The 14,315-nt window shown below is 33.5% G+C and overlaps 2 protein-coding genes across 2 annotated transcripts; one reads left to right on the top strand and one right to left on the bottom strand.

The window, feature by feature from the left end:
- Window positions 1-2,146: 2,146 nt before the first annotated feature.
- Window positions 2,147-4,359, top strand: HELRODRAFT_81165 (hypothetical protein; the record flags this gene model as incomplete). The annotated part of the gene is made up of 2 exons (XM_009020914.1): window positions 2,147-2,476; window positions 4,003-4,359. Coding segments are annotated over 2 exons (687 nt in total), but the record flags the coding sequence as incomplete, so codon positions are not given.
- A 5,340-nt stretch (window positions 4,360-9,699) lies between these two features.
- On the bottom strand, window positions 9,700-9,957 carry HELRODRAFT_153277 (hypothetical protein; the record flags this gene model as incomplete). The annotated part of the gene is made up of 1 exon (XM_009020913.1): window positions 9,700-9,957. A coding segment is annotated over one exon (258 nt), but the record flags the coding sequence as incomplete, so codon positions are not given.
- Window positions 9,958-14,315: the final 4,358 nt, after the last annotated feature.

Here is a 14,315-nt window from a genome sequence, read left to right as displayed (position 1 = left end):
CTCGTTGAATGTCTTATAAAGAAGTTAATTAATGCAAAATGGGCAAACAATTTCAATGAAATTTGCATTTCTGAAAACCTCGTTCCTAAATATATATATATATATATATATATATATATATATATATAAACTATGCTTTTAAATAAATATTTCTTAAATTTACTTTTGCTTCAAGTTTCTGTACCCGTGTTTGATAGGGAGGCGCTGGGAATTTTTTGTTTAGAAAAAATTTACAAAAGGGAGTGGTGACTTGGTGAGTAATGGGTTGAAGACCACTGCTGCAAATGCTTGCTATCAAATTAATTGATAAACCAACCAAATAAAATCAAATTTGTTTGTTAACCCAGTAGCAGATCCAATTTAAATCAACATCCTGTTTCTAAATATTTATGTATTTTTTATTTTTATTATTTCCTACATTTTTTTAAATTTTGTTTATATCTTGAACATCTTCGTTTTACCTTGTGCATTTTGCGTGTTGGTATGTTCCTTTCGGTTTTATGTTGTTCTCTATGTTAAAATAATCATTCAAAATATTATCAACGAAACAGCTTCAATGACGCAACATCAACAACAACACCACACTAACTACACAACTTCATCAACAACAACACTAACTACACCACAACAACAACAACATCGACAACAACAAAATATCAACAACATAATACCAACAACACTAACAACACATCAGTTTGTTAGAAAGAGCAGCAGATTATTGTAAGGACGCTAGTTCATACGATGCCTCACTGCTCTCTGAAGATGTCGTTCTGAAGATGTGCCAACATTTGGCTAGGTGAGTTGTCTCAGGAACGATCAATCAATCCGTCATCCCATGAACAATCAATTTTTTCAGTAGTTCGTTCATTCATTCATTCAATGTTCGTTACCGTACTACCAGATTTTTAGCTGCATTGATTTGTTAAATTAAACAAATACTAACGAGGCACGTACCTACTCGGCACAAATACATGAAACAACCGCAGGTTCGATGACGTACTGACAAAGTCCTACGTACAGTTTGAAGCATGCCACCTGGTTCATTATCTCTTCAATCTCGGGTCGGTTTCACAAGAAATTGTTGCATCAGAAACTTTGAATAATAATGTCGATTTTTATGTTGCAATACATATTTAATAGATAAATACATAATACATTTTAATAATAAGAAGAATATTGTTTTTTTTATGTTGCTATTATTATTATTATTATTATTATTACTATTGTTATTATTATTATTATTGTATTCAGTGATTATTTTATTATTTTACAATTGAATTGTAAAATCTATTGTTTATTTTTTGTTTAATTTCTATGGTTGTAAATCACGATTTTACGACCAAACTGAGGAATATATAAAGGTTGAAGGATTTCATAGAGCAGGGGTGGTTGGAGTTGTGGATTATGGAGTTGAGTTGGTGGTTTAGTGGCCGAGTTGGGATGTTAATTACTGGCAATCGCGCGATATTCATGTGATTCACGAAAAATTCATTAGTTCTATTACTGTTTGAATTGAAATAACAGTTTAAACAAGTCTGTGTTTGAAGCAGATACGTTTTTCTTTCAGGATTCAGTTATAAGGAATGGATAAAAAAATTGACAATAGTACACGGTACATTTTCATTATTATTAGTATTAGCATTAATAATTTCGTAAATTCAATAATTTATCAGTCGTCTGGTGAACCTCGCCCACACTCAGTTGAAAGTGTTAGGACAGGCCGAAGATGTTGCTCAGGTAACTTTATTTGTTGAAATATTCAACTGTTCTGGTGCATTGTTCTTCTATTACATTGTTCGTTTGCTGCTACATTTGCAACTGCTGCATTGGTCAAATTTTGCGATAATCAGCTGTTGCATTGTTCATCTATCACATTGTACAACTGCTGCATTGTTTATCCGCTACATTGGTCAACTGTTGCTATGTTCAATTGTTGCATTGTTCAACTGTTGCATTGTACAAATGTTGCATTGCACAACAGCTGCATTGGTCAACTGTCGCTATATTCAATTGTTGTATTGTTCAACTGCTGCATTGTTCAACTGCTGCATTGTACAACTGTCGCTATATTCAACTGCTGCATTGTACAACTGTCGCTATATTCAATTGTTGCATTGTTCAACTGCTGCACTTTTCAACTGCTGCATTGTTTAACTGTTGCATTGTACAAATGTTGCATTGCACAACAGCTGCATTGGTCAACTGTTGCTATATTCAATTGTTGTATTGTTCAACTGCTGCATTGTACAAATGTTGCACTGTCGCTATGTTCAATTGTTGCATTGTTCAACTGCTGCATTGTTCAACTGCTGCATTGTACAAATGTTGCATTGGTCAACTGTCGCTATGTTCAATTGTTGCATTGTTCAACTGCTGCATTGTTCAATTGTTGCATTGTTCAACTGCTGCATTGTACAAATGTTGCATTGGTCAATTGTTGCATTGTTCAACTGATGCATTGTTCAACTGCTGCATTGTTCATCTACCACATTGTACAACTGCTGCATTGTTCATCCGCAACATTGGTCAACTGCTGCATTGTTCATCTACCACATTGTACAACTGCTGCATTTGTTCAACTGTTGAATTTGTTCAACTGCTGTTTTGTTCATCTGCCACCTTGTATAACTGCTGCATTGTTGCATTGTTCAATTGTTGCATTTGTTCAACTGTTGAATTTGTTCAACTGCTGTTTTGTTCATCTGCCACCTTGTATACCTGCTGCATTGTTTATCCGCTACATTGGTCAACTGTTGTTATGCTCAACTGCTGGATTGGTCAACTGCTGCATTGGTCAACTGTCGCTATATTCAATTGTTGTATTGTTCAACTGTTGCATTGTTCAACTGCCACATTGTACAACTGCTGCATTTTTTAACCGCTACATTGGTCAACTGTTGCTATACTCAACTGCTGCATTTTTTAACCGCTACATTGGTCAACTGTTGCTATACTCAACTGCTGCATTGTTCAACTGCTGCATTGTACAAATGTTGCATTGGTCAACTGTCGCTATGTTCAATTGTTGCATTGTTCAACTGCTGCATTGTTCAACTGCTGCATTGTTTATCCGCTACATTGGTCAACTGTTGTTATGCTCAACTGCTGCATTGTTCAACTGTTGCATTGCTCAACTGTTGATCATTGTTCATCTGCCACATTGTACAACTGCTGCATTGTTCATCCGTCCACTATTGCTATGTTCAACCGTTGCATTGTTCAATTGTTACATTGTTCAATTGTTGCACTGTTTAACTGCTGCATTGTTCAACTGCTGCATTGTTCAACTGCTGCATTGTTCATCTACCACATTGTACAGCTGCTGCATTGTTCATCCGCAACATTGGTCAACTGTTGCTATGTTCAATTGTTGCATTGTTCAATTGTTGCATTGTTCAATTGTTGCATTGTTCAACTGTTGAATTTGTTCAACTGCTGCATTGTTCAACTGCTGCATTGTTCATCTGCCAACTTGTATTACTGCTGCATTGTTTATCCGCTACATTGGTCAACTGTTGTTATGCTCAACTGCTGCATTGTACAAATGTTGCATTGGTCAACTGTCGCTATGTTCAATTGTTACATTGTTCAACTGCTGCATTGTTCAACTGCTGCCTTGTTTATCCGCTACATTGGTCAACTGTTGTTATGCTCAACTGCTGCCTTGTTCAACTGCTGCATTGTTCATCTGCTGCATTGTTCATCTGCCACATTGTACAACTGCTGCATTGTTTATCCGCAACATTGGTCAATGGTTGCTAGGTTCAATTGTTGCATTGTTCAATTGTTGCATTGTTCAACTGTTGCATTGTTTAACTACTGCTTTTTCCAAATACTTCATGCCACATTGTACAACTGCTGCATTATTTATCCGCTACATTGGTCAACTGTCGCTATGTTCAATTGTTGCATTGTTCAACTGTTGCATTTGTCAACTGCTGCATTGTTCAACTGCTGCATTGTTCAACTGTTGCATTGTTTAAGTGTTGAATTGTTCAACAGCTGCATTGTTCAACTGTTGCATTGTTCATTTGCTGCACTGTTCAACTGTTGCATTGTTCAACTGCTGCATTTTTCAACTGCTTTATTGTTTATCCACTACATTGGTCAACTGTCGCTATGTTCAATTGTTGCATTGTTCAACTACTGCATTGTTCATCTGCCACATTGTACAACTGCTGCATTGTTCATTTGCTACATTGTTCCATTGTTCATCTGCTGCATTGTTCAACTGTGGCTTTGTTCAACTGCTGCTTTGTTCATCTGCCACATTGTACAACTGCTGCATTGTTCATCTGCCACATTGTACAACTGCTGCATTGTTTATCCGCTACATTGGTCAACTGTCGCTATGTTTAATTGTTGCATTGTTCAACTGCTGCATTGTTCATCTGCCACATTGTACAACTACTGCATTGTTCATTTGCTACATTGTTCCATTGTTCAACTGCTGCATTGTTCAACTGTTGCATTGTTAAATTGTGGCATTGTTCATCTGCTGCATTGTTCAACTGTGGCTTTGTTCAACTGCTGCTTTGTTTATCTGCCACATTGTACAACTGCTGCCTTGTTTATCCGCTACATTGGTCAACTGTCGTTATGTTCAATTGTTGCACTGGTCACCTGTTACATTGTTCAACTGTTACATTGTACAAATGTTGCATTATACAAATGTTGCATTGTACCAATGTTGATTTGTTCAACTGCTGCAACAATATATATCGTTGCTATACTGCTGTATTGTTTATCCGCTACATTGTTTATATGCTACATTGGTCAGCTGTTGCATTGGTCATCTGCTGCTTTGTTCTCATGCATTTTTTAATAGTTGCATTGTTTAACAGCTTCATTATTCATCTTCTGCATTGTTCATTTGTAGCACATTTTAAATGCTGCATTTTTCTATTGTTGCTTTGTTCAAATGTTGCCTTGCATTCGCCAACTGCTCTACTTCATCGTTCACGTTTTACAATTTTTTTTTCAGTGATTCAGTCACATGCTCTGCACGTTTATACATGGTTGTTCAATTTAAAGTCAATTTGATGTAACATTTTTGTGTTACATGTACATTTTATTTTGAATGTTCTCAGGCCAGGATAGTATTATTCAGATGCGCCAAGCAGGTTTTGGTAAATGGTATGAAGATACTTGGATTGCAACCTCTGAACAAAATTTGAATTTGATGTTTCACATTATTTCAAATTTTGTAAATATTTTTTCTTGATTTTATATTATTTTGAAAAATGCTTCTTATTACTTTAATTATTCAACGCAACGTGTAAATAAAGCACTAGATTGGACTTATTTCATACGGGGTCACAAATACGCAAACCAGTAACTAATGTAACTGCTTTTAAACCTATAAAAAAAAGACTTCGATAAGACTGTTTTAATTTTCGATTTTTATATATCAATTCGGGAGCTCAAAGGAAAGTTGGATTAAAAACTGATCAAGATTATATACAACATTTTGAGTTTACTCGTACGTACACATATATTGACACTTACCTACACTGTACATGTACATCACAACAACAACAATATATATGGTTGCTATACGGTTGTGAAACATGGACGACTTATCGACGCCACATACGAAAGATCGATCAATTCTACATGAAATGTCTTTGAGCTATGGGAAGATAGTGTCAAATGTCATGGTATTGGAAAGATGTGGTACAATGGGTATTGAGGCAATGCTGCTCCAAGCTTAGTTTTGCTGGTCAGGACACGTTGTCCCCATGTCGGATGCAAGAATTCCAAAACAGGTCTTCTTTGGACAGCTGGCTTCGGGTGCTCGTCTTGCAAGTGGCCCGGTTCGTAGATATAAGGACGGTCTGAAGGAAAACTTGAAGAAGTGTGGACTTGTTCCAAAAACATTCTGCACTAAAGCCCAGCAGCGTACGTAATTGAGATCGAACTCACAGGCGGCGGTTTCTGCCTTTGAACAGGCACGAATCACAGCTCTGGTTGACAGAAGGAAACGGCGAAAATAGGTGGCCCAGGATGGAAGCGGCACAGGAGTGTAGGTCTGTGGAATCTGTGATCGTCGATGTTTGTCTAGAATTAGACTTTTTGCCCACATGAAGTCACATCAATGACCCAGGAAAAGTTCCGCCAAGATGAGAATTTGGGTAGATGTGCGGATGCGGTTTTAGACCGCGTGGCGCGGAATTCGAACGTCATTTGACAAAATTCTACAGTATAACCAAGAAACTTATTATTTAAGGCAAAATTATTTGAAGAAGAGGAAGAAATGGCTTGGATCATCTGATTAATATAACAACCTTAATTATATCCCAACCAAACATTAACACAATTTGAACTAATATGTTATGATAAATCTAAGCACTCTGTTACTATTTCTTTTATTGATATCTTACCTTATTCTAAAACACTTTCTTATAAGTTTCATAATTTAGGCTCTTTTTTTAATTCTAGCATGTCTTTTTCTTCTCAAATTTATAGCGTTGCTAAAAGTCCTTACTCTCTTGTTTTCTCTTTTTCTTAACTCGCGTTAAACACTTGCTAAATCTGCATTTGTTTTTCTGGTCCTTTTCTCTGGAATTCTCTACCTCTTTCTCTGACTACTCCATCACTTACGAAGTTCAGAGCGTATCTCAAAACTCATCTATTTGCAAAATTCATTGAGGAGCGCTTTTGAACACTGCGGAAATAGCGCTTTATAAACTGATTGATTGAATATAAGATAATTTATTAGGTTATTGTTATAGATGTAATATAACAAAGTTATGTTTGTTAACTATAGCTCACAGTAGAAGTATGTATCGCGCTGTTATAACTCGGTGGGCGGATCTAGTGGGGTGGGTGCGGGAGTGTATCCCTCCCACCAGATCCTAAAAATTTGTTTAATCATCATAATATATATATAATATTGTCGATTATTTATTAATTTTAATTATGATATTAATTTTTTTTGACAGCTCGAAAATACAATTATTTTTTATCTAAAATTCCGCGTTGCTAACTTAAACTTCTTGTTGACTGCCATTTTAAATTTAAATTTTGACCGGACAACAATTTCAACAAGTTTGGGACGGACTTGCGTTAAATTTAAATGGATTCAATTTTTTATGAAAAACACTATCCGTAAAAGTTTTTCTAACTTTTAAACATTAAATTAACTTTTTTTTACAATAGCTTCATGCATAAATAACTGCATTTGCCGGAAATATTAAAAATGAAATATTTTTCCTTTGAAAAGTAAATGTTGGATTAATTTAGCATGTGAAGTATTTTTAATTAAACAAAACATTGTTAAGCTTTTCCCACTTATTCTTAAAATTGCAATTAATATTATTATTTTTTAAATTTTTAGAAAGGGCTTTGTAAACATTCTCGATGTTTTAAAATTTAAAGAGTATATGCCTATATAAGTATGCCTGTTGAGCGATCACTTAGAGTGCAACTCAAATGTTGTTTAGGCAAAACTTTACATTTAGGGCCTCAATGTAAACAAAATTCGAGATAATAAGTGGAGGTGAGAGTAGGTTAAAGCGTAAATATGTCTATAAGTCAATGCAAACAAAATTCGAGATAATAAGTGGAAGTGAGAGTAGATTAAAGCGTAAATATGTCTATAAGTTAATTGATATTAATAAGACTTAATTATTAGAGTTATAAAATTATTTATGATTTAAATTTTAAAGTGAAATACTGAAAATAATTTTTAAATATAGTAAAATATAACATCTTTTTAACAGTCATCAATTATTTAATAACTTTGTAGCGTTAGAATCGTAATTTCGGTATGCTTTTAAATTTAAAGATAAAGTTTTTACATTGTAGGCATTATTAAAGTAAACTCACATGCTTGCATGGTTATGTGCAGTTGACATTAAAATAAACTTCCATGCATTTATTTGCACGAATTTTAACATATAAAACTTAACATGAGGTATTAAAATAAACTTTTAAGCATATATCTGCACGAATTTTAACTTATAAAACTTAACATGAGTCATTAAAATAAACTTAAAGCATTTATTTGCATGAATTTTAACATGTGAAACTTAACATGTAGGCATTAAAATAAACTTCCATGCCTTTATTTGCACGTATTTTAACATGTATATTAGTACTGTTAATTATTATTAGATTGATGATTTGAAATGAAATACTGAAAATAGGTTTTAAAAATATAAAATTAAAACATGTTTTTAACTGTCTCAATTATTTAATAACTTTGTAGGTTTAAAATCGCAATTTCAGCATGCTTTTAATGAGAAGTTTATATACATTGTAGGCATAAAAGTAAATGCATATTGTTGCATCCTTTCGTACGGTAGGCCTTAAAATAAACTTCCATGCAGCTATTTGAAAGTGTTTTAGCATGTAAATTAACTAGTAGACATTGAAATTAAGTTCCGTGCATTTTTTACAAGCATTTAAAAACACAATTCACCACGTAGGCATTAAAGTATACTTCCATGCATCGTGACGCGTAGGCACTAAAATTAACTGACAATATTTGAATGAAAGCGTTTAGGAAGTAATATCTTATTTTATTATAAACTTCCACGATGTTTAAAATTATATTTTTTCGAGCCCTGCTTAGCGAGTAGACATCGTTCAGAAGAATGGCCTTGAAAAAAGCCGTTTAGTTGTCAGAGGGGTGGCCCTGAAAAGGGCCGTTTAGTTGTCATCATCATCACCGCCATCAGCATCTTTATCAACAGATGTTTATTTTTTTTTCTGATGTGGACAATAATATTTCCAAACGGCATCTGGCCATAACGTTCACGCCAAACAAATTCTGCCAAGTGAGTGGGCCTGAGGTTTATCGAGGTACCATACCTGTATTTCATCTTTCTTTTCAATCTAGCCCACAATGATTCCACATTTTGCGTGTGAGCCAATGAATTTTTCTGATTAAAAAAATTTTGGAAATGATTAACGGTCCAATGGATGTAGCCCATACAGGGGCGTCATTTCAGATTTTGGTTGGGGGGGCGAACTTATGTGGTCTATGACTTAGCATGTAACATATATATATATATATATATAAGTTTTTAAAATTTCAAAATTTTTAAAGTTTTAAAATTACTAAATTATATATCCTATATATATCCTTTTTGCAAAGAATTTAAAATTAACACTTTTATAATTTTAATTTTAAATTCTTTGTAAAAAGGATATATATAGGATATATGATTTAGTAATTTTAAAACTTTACAAATTTTAAAAACTTTAAAAATGTAAAATTTATTATAATGTTGCACTGACGAGACTAGGTAGTCGAAATTGTACTATATGCATACATGTAGATAATGACATCTTCTGTAAATAGGAATTTTGTTAATAGCATTAACAAGTTAAGCTTGGTAGATCGGAGAATTATTCGAAGAATCGAGAAACTATCATATAGATTGAGTACTGTAAGAAACGCCGTGATCTTTATTAATAATTGCATTAGCGATAATCTTAATCTTATATATATATATATATATCAGTGGTATATATATATATATATATATATATATATATATCAATGCTTTTAAGATTTCTTTGACAATAATGATATATAAATGCAATCCAAAATGTACCAAAACGTTATTCTCATTATAAACATTGTTATTATAGTTGAGTGTAAGTGTTATAAGTACATTAAAAAATATAAAAACTGTAGGTAGCTGCATCCAATTTTTTGAAATATTTAAATTAATGGATCAGTGGGTATCTACGAGGCTTCATTTTTGCAAATTCAGTCACCACCTCCCACAGATTTATGTTTTTTGCGTCTTCAGTCAGACATGAAAGAACTAACAGATCGCTTAGTCTTTCATCACCACAACTACTTCTTAAATAATTTTTAACTCGGCTGAGGGTAGAAAACATTCGTTCATTTGAAGCTGTTGCTACAGGAATTGTTAAAACAATATTAATTGACGACAACAATTCTCCAAATGCGTCACGACGTGTTACCGCCAACACGTCGTGAAGCAATTCAATGTTGTTTGGTTTTTGTGGTTGATTATCTATAAGCGCTTTGGCTGTTTTAATTTCTGATTCAAAGATTTGTTTGTCAATTCCTGCAGTTTGGTAGTGGTCAGCTAGAATGTATATAAGTTTTTCATTTAGAAATGTTTTTTCAAGGCATGGATTGAAAACTGAAGTAGCTCTCAAGACTTCAATATTTTCTGTAAACCGCTTATCAAATTCATTTAACATTTTGTCCAATGTTGCAAAAAACACATCTACTTTAAATGATTTACGTAAACATTCTGGGGTTTGATGCCAACTGATGACAAAACATGAAATGCATCATAAATTGAACTGACGGTTGAATTACGTAAATTTTTTTCTTCCTGAGGTGCTACACCTATCATATCACATAATTTGTCAGTCTGTTTAGCTATTTCTTCCCAAGACTCATCAGAACGAAATTTTGTAAATGTGGTTTTGCAAGCCTGAATTAAACCACTTGCTGCCACGTAGTCAATGTTGCTTTTTTGTAGTTCTTGTGAAAGACAGTGGACAGTTGACAGAACTGTATCCATGCTGATCAAAATAGCACAAAAGTTCCAACGTTTAATATTTACAAGCAAGCCTCTAGCTTCTGCAGCCGCTAAACTATCGTTCTGGTTTTCAATTAATAGGAAAGTTTGTATTATTGCCCCTATGCGTAATTTAATTTTGTGAACTGATCGGTACCAATAGGACCAACGAGTATCAACTAGACGTTCAAGCTCGAGAATTTGAAGGTTTTGTTTTTTTGCATCTGCATGAACAATTCATGACGAACATTGCTTTGAGATATAAATACGTACAGCTGTTGGACTGTTGAAAAAAGTGCGTTAACCTCACTGATGCTTCTAACAGTCTGTACTAAAACCAAATTCAGGCGATGTGCGTGACAGTGAACATAAATTACTTGTGGGGCTTTTTCCTTAATTCGGGCTTGGACACCGGAGTGTGCACCACTCATCACTGAAGCTCCATCGTAACATTGAGCAACAAGGTGGTTCCAATTCAACTTAAACTCATCAGTAATATCAATGATAGACGATGTTAGATGAAGAGCATCTACCTGATGCATGTAATACGCTCCAAGTGGTTTTTCATTGATGACGCCATTATCAACATATCTTATGACGTAACTGAGCTGTTTCCTTCCCGGATACGTCTTTGGTTTCATTAACAAGTATTGACCAATACCTGACTTTTTTTACTATATTGATTCGCAACTGTTGCGCCAAACAATGGATTATATCATTTTGGTATTCAGGGCAAGTGTAATGACCGTAACGACGTTGAAGCTTGTTTTTAAGTTCTGGAGCAAAAACTGTGAATGTGTCTAACAATTCCATAAGGTTTCCCTTGTTTGCAGATGATTCTGTTTTATTATGTCCTCTTAGAGGTAGACCTTGTCGAGTTAAATATAAAATGGCTAAAGACATTGCTGTATGGAAAGTCAATTGATGGTTGGATGGGATCAACATTTGGGGAAGATGAAATATCACAAACTAGTTTTTCATCTGATGATGCAAAACTCTGAAAAGAAAATCATTAAACACTATTACAAAGCCAATGAAATGAGATTAATAATTTTATCATATGTCTACCAGGAATACTCATACCTCCTGTGATTTCATGGTGCCTATTGCAACTTCTGTTTGTTCAGCTACCTCTACCAACATCACTTTTGACTGTGAGTTATATCTCTTACAATCTACAAATATCAATACTATTTATAATAACTTTCTACAAAAATAATGTACAATTGTTAATTAAATTTAAATACCGTCTGTGGTGTTTTTTGAATTTGATGTGGTTGCCTCAGTCAAGACAAAGAAATTCATCCTTGCTTGTTTAATTTTTTTCTTTGGTAATTCATTTCCAGCTGACATCTTTCTACAATATAATCTAAACTTTTTATAAAATTTATTACAATATCCAGAAAAAATAGTTATTGTTATTTGACTTACCAACTTGATGATTTAAAATATTTTTTATATCATTGATATTTTAATTTAATCATTTATTATTGATTAGTAGTTTGATCAAATTTATTAACGAAACTGAAACAATTTGTATTCAAACTCACCTTCACTCTTTATCTAAAAAAATGATATAAATTGACTTCCAGCTAACTCGAAATAACATTAATTATAGCGAACGCGACAGTTAATATGGCGACAACACAACGGTTTTTTTTAAAACAGAACATGAATTATTGTAGGAACAAATGAAATAAATTGTATAGCGCTTGACATTTAAAAATTCAAAAAGCACAATATTTTGTATATATAATTATAATAAATTATATAATTTTATATAATTATTTTATAGTGTTTGCAATTTTGTCATAATAATTTTGTACAGCAAAAATTAAGAGTTTTGATTTCTTGGGGGGGCAACCCCTGCCTCCCCCAAATGACGCCTCTGAGCCCATATTCCCAAGCTGGCTGTAGGCGCGCCATTCATCGGAAACTATGGTTGTTCCTGGTGCAATCCATTTTGCTATTAATGGTAATACCATTTGTGCATCCCGGGCCTGAACCTGCTCCATAAAGCAATGTCTGGTACCTCGTTCAATCCCGCCGAAAGTCCAACCTTCTCTCGAATTGACGTTTCTCCCTCTTTGAAATTTAGCCTTAACAATTTTTGACTCGTCAATTTCAACAATTGTTCCTGGGCCACCTATAGGTACAACTTGATCCACGCATTTGTAGATCAAATGTCACGGCAAAAGTTGTACCAATCAATTACAGACTTTGTGCTCAGCTGCAACTCGCGACATGCTGTTTTTACCGGAGTGCTCCAAGCCCAATAGTAAATTAAACGAACCAGCAAGCTTAATTGAACGTGACTCTTTTCAAAGAAGGAATCTTTCCGTATGGTGGTTCTTTTTTGACAGCCATGAAGAGGACAGCGCCAAATTACACCATCGATGCCCGGTTGATACGCAATTTCAGTCATATCACTGCCGCAATTGTCACAAATCATTTCTTGATACAACAACCCGTTCAGTCTGAGCTATTCCTTTGTCTCCCGTTCGTCCTTCATGCCCAGATCCGCGACCGTCAACGCGTTAACCCTGTCTACCTGATTCATGATAGAAAAAGAAAAAGAAATTACGCACTACAAAATAAACAAACTCGATATAAAGCGCCAAATGAAATGACTCGGAAGTCGCGATATAGATCTTTGGAAGACGAAAATTCAAATATTCTAAAAATTACATTTTTGTTCGATAAAATTATTTTGGTTACTATATTTTTAAAAATATTTTTTAGAAATTGTTATAATTTGAATTTAAATTTTATAATTTTATTATATATTCAGTTTTAAATAAGCCAATCAATTTTGAAAAGTTGTCCTAACATTACATTTTGGAAATAAAAAATTTTAATTCATGTTATATATTTATCTAAATCAATAATTAATAAAAAAAAGTTAAACATGAAGAACAATTTGTTTATTTAGCGTTTAAATACACTCTAATTCATTTATTTAGCGTTATTAACATAAATTAACACCTATTTACGTAGTATTCAATACCCTCCATTTACATCACTGTCTCGATTTTTTGTTTGCATTGAGGTACTAATGTAAAGTTTTGCCGTTGTTTACGTTCAAGCATGACAGAAGAGAAGCTAAATGATTAATAAATAAATAAACTAAATAAACACTAATTTACGTACATTCACGGAGACATTGTATCTGATACTATCATTTACAGTTTTCCATTATGAAAAACCTTGAAATTAATTTGATGTAAATAGTGAATTAATTACATATAACTGCAATTGATTTTTAACGTGATATTACATGACTTTATCTGTTTATGATACATCTAAGTTGCTTGCTGCTAATGCATTGTATCATTAAATAACTCTACTCCACATATTTTCGATTTTATACCAATAATATCAATTATTCTCCCACCACAAGAAATTTCTAGATACGCCACTGCTAGTTTAAATGGTGTCTGTCTGAAACTAAAGATTATTAAACGCCATAATATGTGTTGTTGCATAATAAAACAAAAAATATTTCTATAAAATATTTTTCACATGTCTATAAAGAGATTTTAATTAAAATTATAATAAATTAATTTAGATGTAATTTAACAAAGTTTTATGGTAGGTACGACTAGTGTAGGACAAGCTAATGAAGCCATTAGTCGCAAGTTATAGCATAAAATGAAGCCGAGCCGGATTTGTGTCTTGAAATCCCGCTCTGGTCGGATTTGAAAAAGCCAACTCTGGTGCAACCCTAATTAACACACAGTTTTTAATACACGTTTTAAATAGGAAAATTGACACAAATTAGTGCGATACTCATAAAAA

This window comes from Helobdella robusta (genome assembly GCF_000326865.2).
Source record: "Helobdella robusta unplaced genomic scaffold HELROscaffold_29, whole genome shotgun sequence".
Taxonomy (NCBI): domain Eukaryota; kingdom Metazoa; phylum Annelida; class Clitellata; order Rhynchobdellida; family Glossiphoniidae; genus Helobdella; species Helobdella robusta.
This window is presented reverse-complemented; position numbering and strand designations above follow the sequence as displayed.